General features: G+C 36.7%; 1 protein-coding gene across 21 annotated transcripts in view; it reads right to left on the bottom strand.

The window, feature by feature from the left end:
- Window positions 1-24,574, bottom strand: part of CASK (calcium/calmodulin dependent serine protein kinase) — a 226,378-nt gene that overhangs the window by 31,767 nt on the left and 170,037 nt on the right. For all 21 annotated transcript variants that reach the window (XM_037376849.1, XM_037376848.1, XM_037376853.1 and 18 more), the window contains 5 exons: window positions 14,455-14,532; window positions 13,023-13,103; window positions 5,977-6,165; window positions 5,378-5,456; window positions 562-647 (listed from right to left, as the gene is read on the bottom strand). In XM_037376849.1, coding sequence (XP_037232746.1) covers window positions 562-647; window positions 5,378-5,456; window positions 5,977-6,165; window positions 13,023-13,103; window positions 14,455-14,532 — 513 coding nt within the window. The remainder of the gene's footprint in view (window positions 1-561; window positions 648-5,377; window positions 5,457-5,976; window positions 6,166-13,022; window positions 13,104-14,454; window positions 14,533-24,574) is intronic.

The raw sequence follows: 24,574 nt of genomic DNA, 5'->3' as shown, positions 1-24,574 counted from the left end.
ACTACACTTGGTGTAGACTGAAGATTTAAAATAAGAATGTGATTTTTATAGACTAGGGATCAGTAACAGGAGGAAAGCAGTATTTTTCTGTTATGCCCACTAGAGACAAGAGAAGAAACTCCTGCATTTCAACAAAGGAAACTCAGACATTAGAAAAAAAATTCTAAAATGTAGAAGAGTTATATACTAAAGTCAGCTACCTGGAGAGTTTAGGGAACCTTCATTACTCAATATCTTTTAAGTGTTGGTCAGACATGCACCTGTCAAGAATGGTTGGGTGTCAATAATCCTGACTATGGGAGTAAACAGAACAAATAAAATGACACCTGGAGGTGCCTTCTACCATTCCTGGGTATAAGGTGCAAAATAGTGACTACTAAAGAACAGGGGAAAGCCTGTAGAACGCTTTTAACAGTTGAACATGGAACTCTGTGTTACATGCACATGTAGGCTATCAAGAATAGAAGCAAAAGGAGAAGTCACAATGCAATTACATAAAAGTTTTGTCAAAACAGGACAGGTGCTTTTATAAAGAACAGGAGAAAGATTTCAGGCACTTACAAGCATTTTTTGTAGTTGTTCTACAGTTTGATTTGCCACACTGATTCCGTTTATTTCTCGGATTTCATCCCCTACATGTAGTGTACCTGTGGAGTTAACAAAACACACACACAATCACCTCAAACACGTTTTTACAATTTGAGATAATTGTAAGACAGTACTAATATTCATACAAGGCATAAATATGAAACAAAATTAAAATAAGTTTTTTGGCTAGATTCAGAAAAGGACTTTGGTAGCTATGTATTAGTTACCAAAGATTATGAATCCATCTTTCAGACTGCAGTCAATGCACCAGCATGAGGTGCCCAGGCTGCCCTTAAGGTACACGGGGCAAACATCAGTCCCTTACAAGAACACTGCAAAAACCCACACATTGAAGAGAAAGTCATCTACAACTAGTCAGCTGAAAACATTCAACAGGAAATATTCAAGCAGCATTTTATCAGATGACTACTTAATGCATTTGGCTTCTAGACATAGTCTTGATTTTATCTGTCAAACCACTGCATTTTTTAATTTCTCTGATTTTGATTTGCCATAGTTAGAACACGCATTTTCTGTATGTACATGTGGGTTCAGCTTGAATCTAAATGATCGGTGTGACCACCTACAATGTCAGATGATGAAACAAATGTCTGCTTAGCTTAGACAAGTCATAAACTGACCTGCTGAAGCTGGGATGGGAATGGCATGCTGCAGCATGCCTCTTAACGTTACTACAAAAGCTCAACAGGGAGGAGGCAGCGAAGGAATTATCTTCCAGATCAGAAGCAACCTAGAAGGCTCTTTTTGGATGATAATTTCTGACTTGAGTAGCTCAAGACTACCTAATTCTCTAGCAGCTCTCAAAAAAGACTTCCATGGTTTATTATTAGTCAGCTGTTTCTCATATATAATGAAATATGACAAGACCATTTACTTCGCATATATTTCTTTTTGCTGTATGATTTACATAATTTGTGCAAGCATCCTTTCCTAAATACTGTCCCTAATAAAATTACTGTACCTAATATAATTAATCTTACTTGGAAAACTAGTAACCAGCAAACATTTCCTAAATTAAACCATACATTTGAAAAATTACCTGAAAAAAAATCAATCAACTAGATCCCTGAAAAATCCTTAAAATTCTTGTCCTGATCCAAAATAGTCAAGTTTTTCCAAAGAACACCACGCAAGCAAAACTTTCAGCTGGACAAACGTATGAAAATCTAACTGTGTGCCTGCTAAACACAAGCACAGCCTGAACCAAGGAGAAGAATCCCCAAAAGTTCTGTTGCTATGATTCCCGTTGGGCTCTCTTCTGTGAAACAGAAGCTCATTTGGCAGTGCTACAGAAGAGAGCCCAATACAATAACTTGCAGTACTCTCAAGAGTAAGTCCTTCAGCCACATTAAATGCTCTGAACAATTCTACAGCTGATCTGCTGATAATGAAATTATAAAAAAGGATTCATCACAATTTTTCTTCTACTTTTCAGTAGAAAATTTATCATAATTTATAGTTTACTGAATGTGAATGCAACAGTCCTACATCTGAGTTTCAAATTAATCTAGTTCACATCTAGAATATTAATGACCAAATCTCTAGTGAAACACGTTGAAAGTTCAGTTTTGGCAGACTTTCGCAGAATGGCATTCAATACCCAGTTCTTAAAAAAATAATCTAATATATAAAAAAAAAAAAAGGCTCTGTGTTGACCGTATCATGCTAAAATTAAATTCTGTTTGAAGTGAGTGTAATTGTTATTAAACAATAATACTGAATCAGAAAAAGCATGTGTCCTGGAATAGTATAAAGATTCTTTGGCATTATTAAAATAAAATTCTGATGGAAATAAATATTAGAAAGAGAATCAGACTCAGTAATATCCCTGTATCAAATCAGTTCAATAGTGCACTTAAATAAAAGCCCCTCTTCTGGAGCACTTCCCATTTCTGTTACTCTGACAGAAGTGACTGTTGTTCTGCTCATGTCTGGAATAGAGCAGTATACATAAAAGTTGGAAATAAAGCATGGACATTTAGCAGTAGACGGTCATTCTGTGAGGGAAGAGGGTTTTATTATTTGCAGAAACTTCTTACTCTTTATAAATATTCTTGTTGGAAGAGTATTCGTGACATCTTTGAGTAACAAATCTTCCATACCATTTGTAGTTCCCATGATACCTAGGCTTAATCATCTAATTTTGGTTGCTTTTGGTTCCTTCTCTATCGACACTGCAGAGTTTATTTAGAACCTAAGCTATTCATGACTTACTGACGTATAACACCTCTGTAATAACAAATAATGGATGTATTTCTGGAGTAAATGACTTCATTCTTTATCTTTGCAAGAGACAGTGAAGACAGTTTTAGGAAGTGTGTGCTCTTGCTCTGCACAGAAGTATGAGAAATCCTACCCTATTAGGAAGAAGACAAATTATTGGAGTCCCTATTTGGAAACATGTCTTGTAGCCAAAGGAAAGTGAAAGCTTATGAATGTATAATCTTATTTTCACCAAGTCATCACATACGTTTTGTTAGAATTGAATAAAACTTATCAGGGGTATCAATGTCTTAAAAATCGGTGTGAGTTTTACATTAAGTCACTTTGAGAATGTAGCATAGAAAATGTGCAACTGCTGTTCTTCTGGTGACATTAAATGGGCAGAGCCAGTAAGTCCTCCCTCTTCTTTGGAAATCTTCTTAAATGTCATACTGGGAACATGTTCTTAAACGCATCTTAAGAATGAATTCACATTAAGCACGTATGCCCCAAAACCAGTCAGCACCAAAAGCCCCATGGGTTAACGTACTGAGAGTTGCTGAGAACTCAGGCTATATGGAGATCTGCTGAAAATGATATTTACAGTACGAGTAGTCTAAACAGAATCCACAGGTAAAAAGTAAACAGACAACTGAGCTAAGTTAAGGCATAGACATAAAGGTGAAAGCTAAGACATAATTAAAAGCCTGAGATCTAAGATACAATTTATTTACTTATCCTAAAAAAGCAGACAAGTCAACAAAAAGACAATTTTTAATGACTGAAACTGGTGTTTAATTTTCATTGAGCTGAATTCTGTGGAAGGTGCATCTTTACAGGCCTATCTTCCCACTTCAGCTCCCCCACCTTTTGAGTAAGGACAACTATAATGAGCAGGATGAGATGTAGCTGGCAGAGTCGGGAGGCAGACTTCGCAGCACTACGGTTTTGTGACCAGGAACTGTGTAGCTTGTACTTAATAGCGCTAGACCTGAAATTACACAGTTCCTGTAACCCTCTCAGTAGAGCTACTATCTAGTCATTGCTGTTATTGCCTGGCAGTTCTCCACATAGCAAGAGGAGACAGCAAAAACAACAACGTAACCCCCCGCCCTGAAACATAAAAACCACAGATCCTGTCAATAGGGTTCAAAGACATGCTGTGCTTGAGATCATTGCCGACTTACATTTGTGTTGTTCTATTCAGTAAAAAAACTCTAAATCTAGATATGTTGAATGAAGCAGTGAAGCTGAGGCACCTAGAGCACTAATAAAACCAGACACATTAAAAAAAAAGATTATAATACTACAGAAACACTTTTCGAACTAAACCTATGTGCAGAAGAGCTACCTTAGTTAGATGAAGCACATATAGGTTAAATTTCCCAAATCTTTAGAAATAAAAGACACTGTATAATTAAAAAGAACAGAGTTTTATAATGGGCATAGCTGGATTTTTTTACCCAGCTTTAACAGGTTTAAAAAGTTTTAGTACCTCCATTATGGAACACAGTCATGTGAAACAACACTCTGCAGAGGATCAGCACTACCTAATTACAGTTGGAAGAAAACCCTCTTCCCAAGAAGTTTAGAGCAATCTCCTTTTAAAATCACTTTTAGAAGCCAAATAAATTTCAATCCAGCGGGTCCTCTAAAGGAATATAAAGGTCTATATGAACTGCATCTTTGCTTGCATGAAAAGTTTTATCTTACCTGCTTCTTGACAGGTTTGACCATATCAAGGAGATAAAATGAATATATCATGGAAAGAATGATGTTCCCTTTCCCTGTTTTATGTTTTGTCTTCCTAAAAGGAACTTTGGTCTGACAAATGATGAAAATTTTTGTGTTCATCAAAAGAAAAAGATGACAAACTGGAAAAATTAAAATAACCCTTTCTAAGGCTGCAATCCAAACTTGCAGCTAAAAACCTACCAGGGAAGTTCATGCTTAAAAGTAGGACAAAGCCCAGCTACTTTTTGACATCTGACCTGGACACACAAAATGGAAAAAAGGAGTAGACTGAAGATGAGAAAACATGCATGTTTGCAGGGCTTGCCACAGTAGTGAAAACTGAAAATAAAGAGTCAAGTTCTAGGCACAAGAAATATTTTTATTTCAAAACCCATTTTTATAAGCCTCAGCATCAGAAGTACACAAAGATCCTTAAGAATTGTGTGAAAATACATGGAGAAATTTAAATATTTTGTGGCACAAAGCTCTTTCATCTTTGCTGTAACTGGTCTAAGGATTTATTTTTTTTTAAACAGAAGATTAAGTAAGTATAGCTCCAGAACTATTGGTACTTCATTCTCTTACTGAGCTATGCTCCTGTTATCCTAATTAAGGCCTAAATGAAACATAGCAGGTCCTCATCTCAAAATGCTGGCAGACATCTGCTCCTGGAAGTTAACAAAGGCAGTTAACAGGACTCCGTCCAGATAGAGAAGTACATTACTATGGAATAGTAGCAATCGAAATGAGGACTACGTGCCATTACACAGTTTGTACAAAATTATCTAAATAATTGTGTTTGAAGACAAAACTATTTGTGACACATAATTACCTTGCCGGTGAATCATTCCTCCGTGCATAATTCTTGCCACAATGCAGTGGTTCAGCTCATTCATTTTTAAAGTGATTCCCTAAAAAAAAAAAGTTTGTACTTTTAAAATAGAACATTAAGCAGTGTGATTCTTTAGCGGTTAAGAAGTCACTTTTCCTAAAAGCTTGAAGGCAGGGTGTAAATTTTAAGGTTAAAAGAAACACTTTGCCACTCACTTAAATATGAGTAATGAAAAGAGATACTATTTATATGTGAAGATGCAATACTTTAATATATAAGCATATAAGATTCTGGTTTGTTGAAAATGCAATTTCGTATTGAAATGCAAAGTGTTCAGTTTGGTTTAAAGCCTAATCTGCTATAACTACTACAAGGCTGTTTTTAAACAAAAACACCTCCAGTGGTACAGCACTAGTATGAATGTACACATGGCATTTTAAGTTAAGCGTATACACAGGAGGATAAGTATTTACAATGGCTGCTGAACTATTCTATTTATACTGGCAACCCTCCTTCCAAGTGCAGAAGCTGTCATTAAAATCATAATACCGGTCTTTACTAGTACAGAGACAAGAAATATACTGAGTTTGCCTCCATACCATTGGTTCATCTGTGTTCTTCTGGAACTGCACCAGTCGAACTCGTGTTACATTCTCCATATCCATGTCGCCGTTGGCGCTTTCGGGAGAATCTCCGTTTAAGTATGGAGAGGTGGGAGGAGGTGTAACTCTCAGCGCTTCATCACTGTAAACTTCATGTGCCACTACATCATGAGTTTGAAGTAAGGCCTAGAGGAGATTACAGCAACAAAATATCAGACTTCCATCATCTCTGATGCTCTCCACTCATTCCTTATAATGATTTTTTAATCTTTTTGGAAATTAAAGGAAGTCCTATAGGAACTTTACCCTTAAAGAAGTCTAAAACTCCAGCAGACTGCAAATGCATACACACATATCTAGCCTTTTAAATCTGCATAAGTTAACCTGATTTTCTACTGTAGATACCTCAGTGAGAATGATGCTGCTTCCCTCTCCCCTATCTTCTCAACACGTGCAACATGTCAGAATGAAACCATCTTCATTTATGTGCCTAGACACAGAATTAGGAAGCTACTTGTCTGAGCTAACTATTTGAAAATAATTACACTAGTAAAATTGAAAGGTATTCAGATCCCATGGTATTTTATTCTAATAAAGACAAACTGTGGATCGGTATTGAGTAAAAGAATGAAATCTTGCTTTTTGTTGTTTACAAGCATAATCACTTCCATATTCTCCCATCCCCCTAGAGCACAGACCCAGCACAGCAACACTGAGTTCAAAATGCCTGATGAAAATTACAATCTAAACAAACAAACTGATTAAATACTACTTCATTAGTTTTACTGTGTTTCTTGATGCAAAGAGTGGTACAACACCTAATTTATTAAATGTATTTAAATAACTTTATCGTAGAATCATTTAGGTTGGAAAAGACCTTTAAGATCATCAAGTCCAACGTTAAGCTAACACTGCCAAGCCCATCACTAAACCATGTCCCTAAGCACCGCATCTACATGACTTTTAAATACCTCCAGGGGTGATGACTCAACCACTTCCCTGGGCAGCCTGTCTGAGCGCTTGACAACCCTTTCAGTGAAGAAGCTTTTCCTAATATCCAATCTAAACCTCCTCTGGTGCAGCTTAGCTTGAGGCCATTTCCTCTTCTCCGGTGCTTGTTACCTGGAGAAGAGACTGACACACACCTTGCTCAAGCCTCCTTACAGGTAGTTGTAGAGAGTGACAAGGTCTCCCCTGAGCCTCCTTGTCTCCAGGCCAAACAACCCCAGTTCCCTCAGCTGCTCCTCTTTACACTTGTGCTCCAGACCCTTCACCAGCTTTGCTGCCCTTCTCTGGACACGCTCCAGCACCTCCGTGTCCCTCTCGCAGTGAGGGGCCCAAACTGAACACAGGGTTCGAGGTGCGGCCTCACCAGTGCCCAGTACAAGGGGACAATCCCTTCCCCAGCCCTGCTGCACTGTTTCTGATACAAGCCAGGATGTTCTTGGCTTTCTTGGCCACCTGGGCACACTGCTGGCTCGTGTTCAGGCACCTGTCGACCAACACTCCCAGGTCCTTTCCCACCAGGCAGCTTTCCAGACACTCGTCCCCAAGCCCGTAGCGCTGTGTGGGGTTGTTGTGACCCAAGTGCAGGACCCAGCACTGAGCCTTGTTGAACCTTGTACAGTTGGCCTTGGCCCATGTGGTAAGTCATGCAACTGACTGTGTAAGAACTCTAAGCTAGGGCAAAGACAAGAAGCCTGTACAACCATAAAAAGTGTAGCATAGTATTACAAGATAAAAGTCTACGAAGTGTAAACATTTGCAAAGCAGTATTCAATAGTACCGGGCTTTTTAATGGTATGAATTCTGCTGTTGTCCTGGGTATCTTTAAAAGCATCATATCATATCCATTTTGCATTTGCATTCAACTCTTAATAATGAGTATATTATAGCTTGCTTGCTTTCTTCCGAAAACTAAATATTATTTATATGTGAACATGCTAGTTCTAGTATACTAAAACTCATCAAGGATCAGAGACAGATCCTGTCTCCATATCCAAATGGCTAGGTTTCTCAGATAAGGATTGATAAATCAAGTCTGGTTCTTAACAATATCTCTACAATAGTAGAGATATCAGCCACCACCACAGCTAGGTCAATCTATTAAAGTTAACATCATGTTAGTTTTTGTTTAAATGCTCATAACTTTTAACTTGCAAAACCCATCAGCCTTGCCAGGCTTGAGGTTGACCATCTAGGTTTTGTTTCGGCAGAGAAATTTAACTCTGCAATGTCTTAGTATTCAAATCAAATGTTTAAGCAGAACCTAAACTGAAAAAAAGTTATAAAAAGACATCCCTACAAGATGTAATTCTCAAGTGGAAACCAAGGCAGAAATGGGATTTTCATGGTCTCTACAAAATCCTAACTTTGTTCCCAAAGTAGGACTTCTAAAGTTATATACCATGTTATAAAAGATAATTTCATAAATACTTTAAGTTCCATTTCCTCAAATCAATTTCAAACTACAGGTGGGAATTCAGCATTGTAACAATAGAATGGAATTTCCTGAACTAGCAATGCTCTGTTCACATTTCCTCCTGTTTTTCCAGTGTTTCAAGTCCACCTACACATATGTTTTTTAGTTAAATACTAACTTATATCTGCATTTTTTGGTTTTCATCTTATTTTGTCAACCACTAAGCTCAAACTTGCCACAATTCCTCTGCATTAGTCTGTACTATGGAAGCAACATTTTATATTAAGAGATATGGACCACATATGCAAGTTAAACCACTTTAATTAAATAAATTCTTATTTTGGTTTATTTAATTGGGTGTAAATTTATGTATGAATACTCCTACATAAGTCTAGGCATTTAGCTTAATTCTTGTTCTAGTATCTGAAAACTGTTTGCACTTGTCCCAAGACAAGAGCAGCCATGGGCAATCATGCCTTAGTTCTGGCTGCTACAAAAAGCATCTATTCTAGGAGTGAGTGTGGTCTTGGCTCTGCATGCAAGCACTCTTTAATAAAAGAGCAGGATGATCTTTGTGCTTCCTTCAGCTCCATCTGCTCAAAGGTCTCACTGAGCTTCATGCACCTGCCTGTACCTGTTAACTCTCCACGCTTCAATACTACATTTCTCATGTAATTCAGGGCCTTACATTTGTTTCACATCAAGTACTTGCCTTGCTTTATGTATGTATTTTAGCAATAAAATATGGTCTGTTTAAACCATTTCAAAAGTTCACAATTATATGAGATGATGTCTGGATGTGTTAACAAAAATACAGAATCACCAGATATTAAAGTACAGCAAGCTCAATTTAAATATTGTAAACATTTAATATAAAGACTGCTACTGGACTTTACTTAAAGGTACTTGTTTTCATGCATTTCTGTCATTTTTGATAATTTAGATTTTTTTTCCTGTCTCATCTTTGCAGACCATGGTAATCCTGCTGAAAGTAAGTTTAGTGAGAACAACTGCTTTCTACTATACTGCAGGATCATTGTCTGCAAAGAACAGTGCAGGAAGGCACTTGATGATGGATAAAACCTTTGTATGTAATTTCCTAGTTTCCTAGAACAGCAAACATTTCAATTGCTGCCATATACTAAACATATACAATGGAAACTTTTACAGATAAAACTGGCACATTTGAAAAACAACTCAAATTTACATAATGGAGTAAAAGCTCCTTGAAATTTGTACACAACAGATGAGGTACCTAATAATCTTTTAAAGAATTCTTAAATTAATTATCTGCTGAAAGACCTTTATGTAAAATTCACATATATTTCTTTAAATTAAAATGTTATGCACGTACAGACCAAATTCGTAATTTATTCCTGTACCCATAAGGTACATGAGTAAAACAAAACTAAATCAACAAAAATCTTTGAACTCTAAGATCTCAGTGCCAATAAGAGTACTTACAAACACATACTTTATTGGCTTTGGTTCTGTAAAGGCCTATACATAGTCTAAACCACTAACACTGTGTCTAAGTAAATGAGACAGACTATACTCCATTGTCTTCTGATTAAGTATATACATTAGAAGATAATATAAATAATAGTAAAATATTATCACACAGGTGTTAACACACATGATCCTACTTATTACACCTTAGTGCTGTAGTCTCTGTGTATCAGAGCTCAGCAACCTACTAACCAGAGTACTGCTCTGTACAGTGCTGGGTAAACACATTGAGCATAGGCTGACGATATTATTTTATACAATTATTTCCTTTCCTAATAGTATCTATTTTAAAGGTTTTGGCTCTGAAGGGAATTTTGGCAGAATGCCACAAATATTAGAATAATTTTGTAAGGTCTGCAATCTGGGAGCAGGAGTGGGAGTAATGGGAGAAGATGGAGTTGCTTCTTTGACATCTGGAGACTCTTTGGTACCTGCACCCTAAAGGTATGGTTCCACAGCAATGTATGTTGATTTAAGTGGTACTTCACATGTTTGTGCTATTCCTCCCTAACCCAGACTGTGTGTTTCTGTCTTCTTGCTCATTCTGGTGCTAGTAATATTCCAGTTGTTCCCAATTCTTTTTGCTAAATGAATCACTGTTTCGTTGGAGCAGTTTTCTACTACTTCAGCACAGTGGAATACCAAAATGCAGTGTCAAGTGAATGGCAGAACAACTGCAAGGGAGAGGATGAAACTTGGGTAGAAAGGATTGGACTCCATCAACTAGCAATTTAGCTCTGGATGCCATAGAGTGACTTACTGAAATCACTCCTCATCATTGTTATGGAGTTGCAGATTATTCCTTATTAAAAAATACTTTTTATAGAATTGCAGCAAAATAATTCTCACAGATGGCTTTAAATTTATGAGGATATCAGGTGGAAATAAAGGTACCTATAAAAGATGATTTCCAACTCAACCTTTCCTGTCGCTTGATTGGATACATGAAATTTTTGTATGCCACAACCATTTTTATTGATGCCTACTCTGAAAGGAATTTATACTTAAAAAAAGCTCTTTCTCCACAGTGCCTAATTTTTTTGCAATATTGTGTAGTAATTACGCAAAAAAAGGTAAACCAAATGAACCTGTCAGATTCCAAAAAAAGTTCAATATCAGAAAGTATTTTTTGTTTGTTCCTCCCCCCTCCCCCCAGTCTTTCTTACAGTTTGGCTGAGTGCCATTTCACCTTATTTTTTGTTCTATTTTAAGCAAGTATTCCTGTTAAACATTGAATCAGATTTGTTACAGACTTCAAGATAGGTGTCATCTCCAGGCGGTGACATACCAGCGTGTTGCTGAGTACAATGTCAAAAGCCAATGTCTGCATTAGCATTTGTGCAATGAAATGGGAATGAATCAACACGGAAACCAATTGGATTAGTGAGGACCTGATGTACATGCTGAATGTATTGTTGGAGTTTTTACTTCTGACCAGCTTCCCACCTTGCCATGTGGACCGAATGCCCATCAGCTGCTGGATTACACACTGGCTTGTGGTGTGCATTTTCAAGTTTAATTTTATCTAAAAGGAGTCTAGTTTGCATGCTCTGCGACCCTCACATGATACAAGCAAAAGCATTGTAAGGGGACAATCAAGAGATTCACTTCAAACATACTCCTGATCTGATTTAAAAGTACTAAAATAAATGCACCCAAAGCTACAGTGGCCATCAAAAGAACACACTGAGACATGCAGCTATCCAGATTTCATCTTATACCTGAATATGAGGCTGGTTTCAGCTCATGCTTTCCTGGAAATCAGGTTTAAAGGAATTCAGCTTTCAGGTGAGCAACTTCCACAAAGCCCCCTGCATATAATCCTTGTGTCAGGGAAATTCAAATTCATGATTTTAAACTGACAATAGTGTATAGCCGATTTAGGCAAACATTTTTATTTCTGAACTTACGAACTTCATCCACGGCATAAACAATAGAAATCCTTTAAGTAGTTTCAAAGGACTGGACTTCAGTAACTTGAACCAAGTTGTTACACGTTCCCAGCCCTGAACTTAGGACAATTACTGCCCCCAAATCAAGTTTGTGAAACAGACACAGTAGGATGTGTAACACAAGCTCACTAGACTGTACAAGTGTCCTGGTTTCAGCTGGGACAGGGTTAATTTTCTTCTTAGTGGCTGGTGTGGTGCTGTTTTGGATTTGGCATGAGAACAATGTTGATAGCACAGGGATGTTTTTAGTTGTTGCTGGGTGATGTTTTATACTAAATCAAGGACTTTTTGGTTTCTTGGGCCCTGCCAGCCAGAGGGCTGGAGAGGCGCAGGGAACCGGGAGGGGACACAGCCAGGACAGGTGACCCAAACTAGCCAAAGGCATGTTCCATACCATGGGACATCATGCTGAGTATATAAACTGGGGGAAGAAGAAGGAAGGGAGGGACAGCTGGCTTTACTGCATTTGTCTTCCCAAGTAACTGTTACACATGATGGAGCCCGGCTTCCCTGGGCATGGCTGAACACCTGCCTGCCCATGGGCAGTGGTGAATGGATTCTTTCCTTTGCTTTGCTAGCATGTGTGGCTTTTTCTTTACCTACTAAACTGTTCTTATCTCAACCCTTGAGTTTTACATTCCTTTCCAATTCTCCTCCCCATCCCTCTGGGTGAGGCGGGGTGAGTGAGTGGCTACGTGGGGCTTGGCTGCTGGCCAGGGTTAAACCACGACAACAAGCTATTGATTTATTGTAAATTAATGTTAAATAAACACTTATTTTGCAATAAATTCACACACCTTATCCTAACAAGATATCCTTGGGAAAAAGAAAAAGGAGGATCCTAGCTCCACCAATGGAGATTTAAAAGGATTCATTCTTCTTTCTATGTGCAACACAGCTCCCCAAAAAGATAGTGAAACTGCTCCATAATTAGATTGCGCCAAACTACTGACAGTTTTCATGACAGTAATGGGGACCAACAGTAGTAGTTATCGTACCTATTTTGTCAGACCAGCTGATTAGAAATATTTATTAATAGGTATATTGTATTGCATACACTTTTATCCCTTGCAGATTTTAGGGAGAACTTCCTGAAATTAAGTTTTCTAATACAAAGAATAGTAAAACAACCCCAAAACTCAAAAGTACCATTTGCTTACCATGAAATGAGGTTGTGTTAAAATACGCTTTAGCTCCTTTGCATCATTGTTCTCTGGGTAACATGAAATTTCTTCCAATACCTGCAAAACAAATAGGAGAAATATCCATAGTAACTTTCTTTTACATAAAGCTATTAATCAAACAAATGAAAACACTCACTGGTCAGTCAGAATATCTCCTAATGACTACACAAAAGAATATTCTTGACAGTAAAGGACTTAGGAGAATGTGTCCGTCCCCCCCCCGAATATCTAATTTCAATTTTCTTTGAGACTGAGAGAGATTAAAGCAGAAATTTGAAGGAAAGAGTTGCTCTTTTTTCAGTTGACAGTATTCCTCCAACAGCTAAATATATGGTGACAGAAATTAAGTGCTAATAGGTGACACTCATCACCACCACCAATTGCTACATTCACGCATGGTCTCAATTTATTAAAACAATCACTTTGAAAACAGTATTAAAAATACTCATAAAATCTTCTCTCCACAAATTAAACTGACATCAAGTGTAGGTGGTCCATCTGCTACCGCACCTCCAAGCTCCAGATTTTATAAAATCTGAGCCATAGTTCAGCTTATTGTTGGGGGAAGGAGTAAATTGGCTTTAATTCATTTGCTTGCAGCCTGACACATGTTTATTTTCACATGCAACTACTTGGACAATGAAAGCAGAGTATTTTGCTTGTGGAAGCACCTCCCAGGATTAACTACCAGAAAATTCTGCAGAATAAGACTTCAGGGGGTCTATCAGGGTCACTTCAGTTATTACAGTGTTTTAAAGTCTTCCTTTTAATTCTGTTTTAATGGCATGATAAAAAGTGTTTTCCTATGACATTACTCCCAACAACTGTACTTATTTTTACTGATAATATGTGATAGAACTCTTTATTTTTTTTTACCACTTGCAAAAAATAAGCAAATAAAAAATAGTATTTGTCATGTATAAGAATTAAGAACATCGCTCTATTTATCTTTGGTCTTTACAGGCCACCTTCATTGCACTTCTAGGTCTGTTCCTCTTAGAACTATCTATGATAAACTTGGTTTTTCTATTTAAAAAGCTGATACCTAGAAATAAATCCTTTTTTGTGACTAAGTCATATAAACATCAAACTTCTGCTGCACATAAATAAAATGAACTTGAAAGATACTGCATTTACCCAACATCAGTATTCCTTTTAATACTGCTATTGTTGCAGCAAAGGTTAAATGATGCAACTGAGTAATATATATAATCCTTACAGACATAATAGAATTCTGCAAGTTTATGCAACTTGTTATGTAAGTTAAGTAAGCAATGGTAGAATTCCAGAAAAAATCAGATTATGAACCAGAATACATATCAGCACTTTATGAAGAAAAAAATTGTTGCACTTCAAATACAATCCGTTTCAAAGTAAAAAAAAAAAAAATAAAATTTAAAGCCATTACCTCTTTGGCTCTCTGTACAGCATCACTTGGAGGATTCCTGATTTGTGGTGAAGATTTTGTGTTTATTTTGTCATAAAGCTGAAATAACAAGAGAACAAACTACTGAAATCATATTCTACTTTATATAAAGTAATGACGAGGACTAACAATAGTCTGCTTATGTTACCACGATTAAGATGACTGTTAAATTGCAAGACCCACAGATGTTTTGTATACAAAATCTAGCAGCTTAGCGTTTTGGCTTTTCATATTTAAACATTTCCTGATTTGAAGAGTGCCATAGATTCAGAGTTCACAGGATGACATGGGAAAGTTCAAGAGGTTAAGGGATTCTGCAAACCTCCCATGCTTTTTCCACAGATTTACAGAAACTATATTCTTCTGCTAGAAGGGATTCGATGAATCTTGAATAAAAGCAGTAAAAAATACATTACGCTATAAAATCAAATTTACCTGCATATCCCACTTTTCTCAATAAATCAAATCATCAAACATTTTAAACAGTAATTTAAATAAACCTCAGAATATGGGAAAGTGCACTTGAAGACAGAGCGCTACAAAAGCCAAAATCTTTGGAGAAAAGAAAAACAAACCTTGCCAACAAAGAGTGCTCACAGAAGACAGTAACCTTATTTTACTAGGATTTTCTGTTGAACAGAATGCCAGTGTGTCTAAATAGGAAATGGTAAACCTTTCACATTATTTTTTTTTTTCAGAAAATTTTAAACCCTTTCAACTATGCAAAACACAATAGGAGATTGTCTAATACCTATCACATTAGAGATAGGTATTACAGACTCTTGTATCAATTAATAGATTGTACTTGTATTAAAAGGAGTAAATGTATACTTAAGAATAAACAGGCACTGCAGTAAGTACTATTTTCAAATTACAGACTTTAGGCTTACATTTCAAACAACATAAAGATGGTCACGCCCATAACTATTCCTTATTTATGTTATACTACTACTTTGAAATACAAGGCAGAAAAGAGATACAAATAACTACGTTTAGGACATTAGAGAGGTTTTTGTCACAGTGAGGGTGGTGAAACAAGCTGCCCAGAGTAGTTGTGGACTCTCTCAACTTTGGAAATACTCAAAATTAAACGGAAATTCAAAATAGCATATGTAACAAACATTCAAAGTACACAAGGGATTCTTAACACCTCCAGCAAATCCTGATGCTGTAAAAGATGAGTTGGTAAGAACCCCCCATTTCAGCTGCTCAGCAAGGAGTTCTCAGGTGCTTCCTCTGAGCAGCTTACAGCTCCACCGGTGGCTGAGGATGGCCTCGGGTGTTTGAAAAAGCAAATCCTGTCAAGCTACAGAAGTACACTCTTCTCTTTCTCACATGAAATACCATTCAGTTTTGTAAGAGATGTAAATCACAATAAATACAATCCAATATCATCATTATTTTCCTTGTTCTCCTTAGCGATCCAATGCACATGTTGAATGTTTCAGGTCCATATGCAAATTAATACAAAAAGAAGAAACAATGTCACTGCCTGCATGACAGTTATACCACTATTTTGGGGAAAAAAAAGTAGAAAAGTCAAGCTAAATCAGTTTCTCCCACACCCAACAACTTCACCTTGTGCTGCCAAAACACTGCTATACTCAATAGCTTAAGCCGCCTTGACCACTGTTGAAGTTTTTAAAATAAAAGCTTTCTGCTAGCTTGCAGTTCAGGAGATACTTTAGTTGTACATACAATTATTTGTTTTTACTTCTTCTTAAGGAAACAAAACTACGTGAACTCCAGCAACTCCACATTATTAAGTATCACATATATTCACCTGTTAAGAAACTGCATCAAGCACTGCATACTGAGGAAGGTGCAGTAGGAGATGGTGAAAATGCATGATACCCAACATGAATATTATTGAATATCTTTTTCTAAGAGAGTCACACACACATCCTGTTTAAGATTAATGAAATTACAGAAAAGGTAGCATGAAAATATTTTTATGAGGTATTTCTAGCAAATGTTTAAAAGCTGCATCGCTGAAGTTGCTGACTTCACTCAAGCTGCTGTGTTACTGTGACCCGAAACAACCAGCAGCTTACAGAAACAACTTTTTGTCACTGTCACAGGACAGTTACCTTTCAAGACTAGCAAGGAGGCAAAAAGGAAAGTAGGAAGCAAAGTGCCTCTAAGGATGTTTAGAAAAAATCAAGGCAAAGTTCAGAATAAACAAGGGCACATTTATTTTTCTGGAGAGCCTTCATGCTGAGGCATGGCACTTAAAATTTCACCTCCCAGGACTGCTACTTACTGAGATTGGCTTCCAAGGCACCAAAGCAGTAGGAGGGGCTCTGACAGTAATTAAACAAAAGAATCTTCACATGTGCATTAAGGCTTTAAGCCTATGTATTACCCAACATGGGATGCATTCACTGTTTCCGGAGGTAGAAGAAGGTCTCAACTAGAGAAAGGATATATTTTCGGTAGCTTCACTAGCACAAGCAGATCTGTTCTAGAGAATCTTCCTGGATACTCTGCACCCAAAGCTCGTTACAGTGGAAGGCACTCATTCCAGAGTCTCATGGAAACACTATGCAAACAGCCTACTCTGCATTACATTTTCACCATGAAATATATGAATACATTGTGCTTTTCTCTAAAGTTCTGTCCAATCTTAACTCTAAAAACCAAGAAGCAAACGTAACCCACAATAAATCTGAAAAGAAATTTGAGCCTCTACAACTTGAAAAGCATTTTTAAAAGGCAAATTACAAATTAAAACCAGGGACATGTCATGGAGGTATACTGATCAAAGTAAAAAAGGAATACATATTCTCATTTGTTTAACTGGGTTACCAGTACTTTAAGCTCTGCATGCAAGGAAAAAGAAAAGCGTATTTTCTGCCCAAATAAAAGACCATACATTTAAGAACAAAGAATACAAACGATACTTAGAAGAGGGGGTACTATCTTGGCAGGGGGAAGGAGGAATCTCAGGCAGTCAGAAAGCATGAAGTTACCAATGTATGAGTTTCTCCCAGGGAAGACTACAGCCAAATGCCATACCGTAACGAGAATATCAGCTAAGAAATAAGACTGTTACATGTGTTTGTGGCATGCCCACAATAGATAACTGTTCAGTTCCACATTCAAAATATAGGAAAGATGTGAAGAGGCAGAGAAGGCTCAGGAAAACCTTTCAAAAAAAATCCAAAATCTCTCCCCATAGCATATTACAAAATGGTTAAAGACGACAGAGGTTTGATAATAAGGGAAGTCAGTTTAAATGACAAAACTATCACATGATCCAAGTAAAAGGAAGTAGAAGAACTTCAGAGTAGAATTAAAGCACAAATGTCAATATTCCAGGTAATTAAGTGTGTAATGGATATACTTTCCTGAAAATTTTTAAAATATCAGAAACAAACATTTTTGAAATGGCATACTCTAATTCAATTAGTTCACGGAGTTTTTAGCTTACAAGGGGACCAGGCTACATAATTAAAATTGCTTCTCATAGCCACCTATTCCCTAAGAAATAGATTAAGCTTTAAAATTTCAGTGTAAATAATTTATTTTGTAATTTATTGAAAAATTATATCTATACCAATAAAACTGGTGTTTTATGAATTATCCTAAAGGGAGTCAACAGCAGTAGTGGAAGGTTTATTTTTGTATGTGAAGTTATTAATGGTCAAAGAAGATTTCCACATGACAAAATTCAAATGACATAAAGAAAACCATAGTTTGTCAATTCCTGCACAATTTTTTAAAGCACACTGTAGATGTTCAGGTAGTTGTTACTATCACTGTGCTCCTAATTACTTTTAAAACAGGAGCTGACCATGGCTTTGATGACATCAAGGTTATTTTGTCTTTTCATAGATGGCCCACAAATTCTTAAGTTTTAGTTGTAGTTACTGAAATGATGGTGAACACTGTCTTGACTAAAAGCTGTTTTAAATTGCTTTTTAACAACAGAACAGCTGTACTTATCACTGACATTTGATGTTAGCAACAGGAAATTTCCTAGTGGAGACAATCAGTATTGTCACCAAACTGTCTCAGTGTCTATTTTCATATCTCATCTGGAAATAACCTTTTGTTCAGGCTATGCAATTTCTCTCTGGTATAATGCATTACAATACTCAATTATTTTGGAGAGTAGTGGCACAAATTACAATACACAAGACAAATGCAATTATTACACATTGAAGACAGTAAAATGACAAAACTGTTTTCAAATCTATAAATACATGTACAGCAATACCCCATGAACCATTTATCTTGCCCAGGTTCACATGTCATTATGTATTTCTAATGGATCCTTAGGAGAAATTAAAATAATATTATGTACAAGATTGTATCAGAAGTACTGTTTCTACATTAACTGTTTATGTAGTCAAAGCAGAAATAGGAACATACAACCAAGATCCATACCTTTAAAAACATATGAAGTGATAAAAAGTAAACCCAGAAACAAAGGAAGTATTAGTACCTTTTAGTAGTTGCTTTATATTTTAATTTCTTCAATATACCATTTCAATAATGCTTTCACAGAATTTTTCTGGATATTAAAAACAAAGGCCTGGTTCTAAACTGTCTCTTGTTTGGTATGCACTCATATAAACACAAGGACAAATCCAGAAGATACTTTGTATTTCTTATTTCCAATTTTAGTAATTGTGTGTTCAGTCCGAACAGAATTTTTTAGCATTATGTTATTAAGCCTATTTAAAAAAACCCACATAACTCCAACAATAATTAGTCTTTACTGAAGATGATTAGAAGCTTTCCAGCAGAACATAGCAGAAGCTGGTAAGAGAAGCAGGAATTTATACAATGCATTAATGTACCAGAACTGGTGAAGCAGTCCTACCTTCTTTGCTGTCTTTGAAAAAAGACTGTTTTGCAATACTTTTCAAATACTTTTGCACTTGAATAGCTATAGCAGAAGCAATTTAGAAGAAGGAATTTACAGCTCTATAGTTCATTTCTGAAAGCATCTGAATTCAGAGGTTTCACTTAGACACACTAAGAACGTTTGTTCCCTTGGACATATGAATCTAACACACATTTACATGAAAATTTTTACAAAATGTTTACGAAAATTCTGAATAAAACATGCTTGCACACATCATAGATTAAAGTAAACATTAATGACAATTACAGCCAGGCTTTATGTACTCCTGCAGTACAGAACACATTACTATGTGCAGTTAGCTACACATTTTTAATCACAGCACACCAGCCTGTTTACAGTGCTGTTGTCTTTAGGCAGCCTTGCAACTCTACCTCCTTCAGGGACCATACCAACGGTGGTTTCTTCTGGAACAGAATGAACTGGTTCATTCTTCACTGTCCTCAACAGAATACTTTTGTATGTAATGCCAACAGACTTTCAGCAGGGCAAAATCTGTATGTGCCCTAATGATGGGGTTTCTTTTTGCTGGGATGCTCTATTTTCCAGCAAATAACTGTGCCCTCACTCCAGTAGCCCAACCTCCAACAATTTAACTCAGCAATAAGCACAAACATAATTAAAATTTTCTAATAATTAAAAAAAATGTTGTAAAATGCCACAGCAATTGTAACCTTTGGAATTTTCAGACTTTGGAATACTTTGCATCTCAGTCTCACTCCTCAGTACCAGTTCTTCTACATTTGCTGCACAGAAGACCAAAATTAAGAGCTTTCTTTAGAAAAACTTAGCAATCATAATTGATATATTAACCAAACTTGATATAGCAAACATAAATTGACATTATAGCTAATTAACAGAATAGTACTGCTTCTTGAAAAGACGAGTTTTGCTTTAAATTTTGCATGCTAGAACATAAGTACTATGAAAAGAATACCCACAAGTCAAGTAGCAGTATCAGTCCACAAGCTTTCCTAGGAGTCAAGACTTTTTGTCTTCTGCCTGTACAAAGGGAACTCCTTTCTTCTGATATTTAAAGCAGACAGCCCAAAGCCTAATCCACAATCAGGCAGGCAGACAAAACAACAAACTCTTCTCTTCTGACTAGTTTTTCAGATGCGCAGAAATTCCTTTTTAACCATTTCCTGTAAGAGGAGTCAGAATACTGTCCAAACACATCCCCCATTCAACGTCAACACTTAAAAGTTTAGATATATCCCGACCGGCAGACATTTAGCCTCACTCTCTAACTAACCTTGAATGTAATCAAAATTAGGTCACACAATGTAATCAGTAAGTTATTTTATCTACCCAAACTCTGGAAGTTTCTGTGATGCAAATGAGAAACTTTTGTTAAAACAAGAGCTACTGACCTGCTAGAGCACAAACCCCCATGATCTTTCAACACAAATACACGTTTTGTGAGGATTCAGTTACTATTTGGGAAGGCAGATACTGGGTTTCCAGCCTCAAATATTAAATCCCTGAATTGAAACATCTAAAAATAATCAATGAAACATGTCCTTCTATATTTGACTTTTGCTTTCTGAAGGACTGTCATGGTTTAACTCCAGCTGGCAACTAAGGAAGAAAATTAACTCTATCCCAGCTGAAAGCAGGATAACAATACAACCACATGCGACACAGTGATATTAGAGGACTGTTTTTCATTGCTTTTTAGGTTTTTGTACCATGTAAAAAGTCTCGGGTGGAGGTGCTGCCCCTTGCACAGCAACAGTTAGTAACAAATAGGCTTGTGGCTCTGTTACCTTTCCCAGCTCCCTGCCGTGGTACTCCATTTACCCCAGAGGTTTCATGTGCTGCAGGTCTGAGGGAAATCCATGACCTACTGAATGAAATATTCACAAGCAGTAATATCAAAGAAGCTTTAAAATGAAAGAGCCAATTAGATAATTGATAGACCAATTAATTCTTTCTTCTGCCAGTTCTGCTTCACATCTCCTTTTCTATGCAAAATGTTACAGCCTTTCCATGGGTGCCTCTTTCCTTGGGATTCTACGCCCTCAAGGAAACACACCCCCGAGGGTAACAATTCCTACTGGAAAACACACTGAATAACAAGGTCAGTCAGCAGGGGCTTTATCTTAGTTTTAAAACAGTTTGTTCTTTTAAACCTTCTGTTTTTCACTGTTAAGGGCTGTGCCTGAAGCTCACTTACTATTTTAGCACCAGTGACCTAAAATTAATTTCCCAGCATAATTTTACAGCGCATGTTACAGTCCTCTCCTGTATGAAAGTCCGAAGCATACTTGAGACTACTTTGTGACTTCTAGAGCATTACAGATTACAGCCCTCCACAGCTTCAAGCTTTGTTCTGCGTGATACACTTATTGTAGAACAGGAGTACGATCAACCTCTGCATTCAAGTTCCTTACACACTGAAATGCTGTGCAATTAAAGAGTGAACAAAACTACCTCAAAAGAAGGTTTCAGGAAGTAGTTTATCAACTAAAACAAAGATTCCGTGCCACAGTATCCACTGAATAAGACAGTCTGAATCAGTACATAAATTCTATTTGAACAGACAAGTGTGTGTTTCTGTCATGCCACAGAACAGTCACCACTGCAGCTTGTTACTTCAGGCACTCAGACTTTCAGTACACCTGACAGAGGTTATGCTAATTTGAAATACTCAATTTCCTTCTACATATTCACATTCATGCAACACATGAATTATCTTTTATGTAAAAAAATCCGTAAAGTAGCAAAAAAACCCCTGAATTTCACTTTAATTTTGATTATTTATGTGATAGAACTGAAATACACATATTCTTCTTTTAATTTTTAGAGGAACTTTTATTTGCAAAACATAGGCCAACTGCAACTTGGTTTTAAGTCATCTGTATTTTTACACACTCATAATGAGCTACTTGCAGAACTGAGTTACACTTACTGCTGTCTGTGTCAGAAATGAACATAAACACAGATTTTCTTACACCTTTACCTACAACAACAGGTAAGACAAAATGTCAGGTAAACTCAATCAACCCTATGGAATTTAAAATTGTACTCCAAGCTGCTTCCTTTTTCTGGGACCATTCTACATTTGGGTTTCTTCACTTGTTTTATTTTAAATCAAGAACTTAACTTTCTGAGGGAAGAAGAGAGGAGAGGACACCTAACCAAACTGGGCAAAACGTTCTTCTCTGTGCATTAGTTCAATTTCCAATGCACTCGATTAGCAAACAGTTGTCTTCTAGAGAGTAAGAATGACAAATTTCATTGTATTGCATACACAAAACCTGAAATTCTGACCATGCAAAACTGACGCACCAATGAAGCTAAATGCCAAATGGAAAATGTCTAATACATGTTAACAGGTTATTAACGACCACATTTCTGATGCATGCAGAGGATACTATGTGTTTCTTAGTGGTCAGTGTCTTTACTGCTGGAGAAGGAGGAAATACATTAACTGATCTACTTCAAAAACTGCTAGAATAAAATTCCTTGACCCTTCAGTGTGTTATACACAACAAACACTGCCTGTCAGATGTGGTCCTACTGAGTTGCCAGAACAGCATCTTAGTAAGGCACAAATGATGAAGGTTAATTCTACTGAGGATGAATATAAATTACAGGAGAGAAGGTGACAGATAATGGTATCTGTTTTACTAAGGTGGAACCCTGAAATGACCATAGGCTTCCTTTCAGATGGAAAATACATCCCCCCAACCCTTAAGAAATGCACAGCCACTACTGCCTTCATAGTAATCCAACAGGCATCCAGAAAGAAAAAGGCATCCTCGCCGCCTTCACAGTGTCTGTCTATTGGTAGCAATTTGGTTACACGGCAGTTGGAAGGAACACGTACAGCCTTTTACCAGTGTTGGCCATAGGCAAAGATGCCAAGTGGCATTACATACATTACCGCTCAATACTTTATCATCTAAATCTTGCATTGACATATTTTGTATGCTTGGCAATGCCAGGGGAACTTGAAGGTTAAGGTATCGAGCACTGAAAAGCTTTTCCATTCTGTTATGTAGCTAAGTGTTGGGATATCTGTTGTATCTATTTTTTGATCAAAATTTCTAAAAGTGAAAATGTATCCAAGCTTAGATTCTCTACATAGGTTACAATCCTGTAGTGAAACTACAGGCAGCTATGAACTGTGGGGAGGTTACACAAAGTGCAAATCTGAAACTAAGACTATACAGATCTGTGCAGATCCATACACTGTGCTTATGCATGTGGGTGTAATAATTTTTTAATTGCAGTTCTTACACTGCTAGATTGGACAGGCAGCAATTTTAGCATTTAAAATGATAAAAGAAATATTTCTACTTACGTGTATTACACAGCATATTGCTTTTTACAGTCTTCATAGAACATCAAATATTTTCACAGTTCTAAATCAACCTTTGATCTAATTTTATTTTTTAAACTGCTACAGTTAAAAGCAGATTCAAAGACATGCTTATGCTTATACTGGTTCAGACCACATGGTCAAATGCCAAGCTGTTCAGTAATATCTGACTTGTATGTTCTATTTGTTTTTACTTTCAGCATACATGAGCTTTGAACAAATTTTAGCTGTATTGTAGAATGTATTCCTTTTTAGTAGAAATTACCATGTGCTATGCACTTAATCTAAATTCAAAGCCTTCACACTCCAGAGGTGAAAGAGCTAAGGAAAGCACTGTATTCTTACAAAATAAACTGCAGCGTGTGCGTTCTTCCCCCCAACCATTCATTTAAATTGTGCCCCTTGATTTGCTTCATATTTACCAATAAGTTTTTAATTGTGTCACAGAAGTACCGATAATGAACAGGTATGCTACTCCTCAAAATCACACAAGACATTATTTTTTTCTATTTAACTTCATGTGCCCCTAAATGCCTCGTTCATGTATAATGAATCCAGACTCCAGTATCTGACAGCATTACATTTCACCATAAATTAGGACTCCAACCTAGTAATTTGTCTCATATTTTGAAAAAAACTCACATTAATACTCCTCATAAATTTTCTTGACTGTAGAAGCTGCACTTCTCAACAAGTGCTAGCTGATGTTAAGATACACCAGACAGTTACACGTACGTATCCTGCCAAAGAGGAAGAGGTTGCAATTAAGGGAAATTCAAGATCATATGTGATACATGTAGGCAAACACATGTTCTCTCAGATTGGAAAGTGGGATGGAATAACTTTAAATAAACACATTCTACACTTTAAAATCATAGTGACAAAACAAAAATGATTTA

Source organism: Falco rusticolus, chromosome 2 (genome assembly GCF_015220075.1).
Source record: "Falco rusticolus isolate bFalRus1 chromosome 2, bFalRus1.pri, whole genome shotgun sequence".
NCBI lineage: Eukaryota > Metazoa > Chordata > Aves > Falconiformes > Falconidae > Falco > Falco rusticolus.
This window is presented reverse-complemented; position numbering and strand designations above follow the sequence as displayed.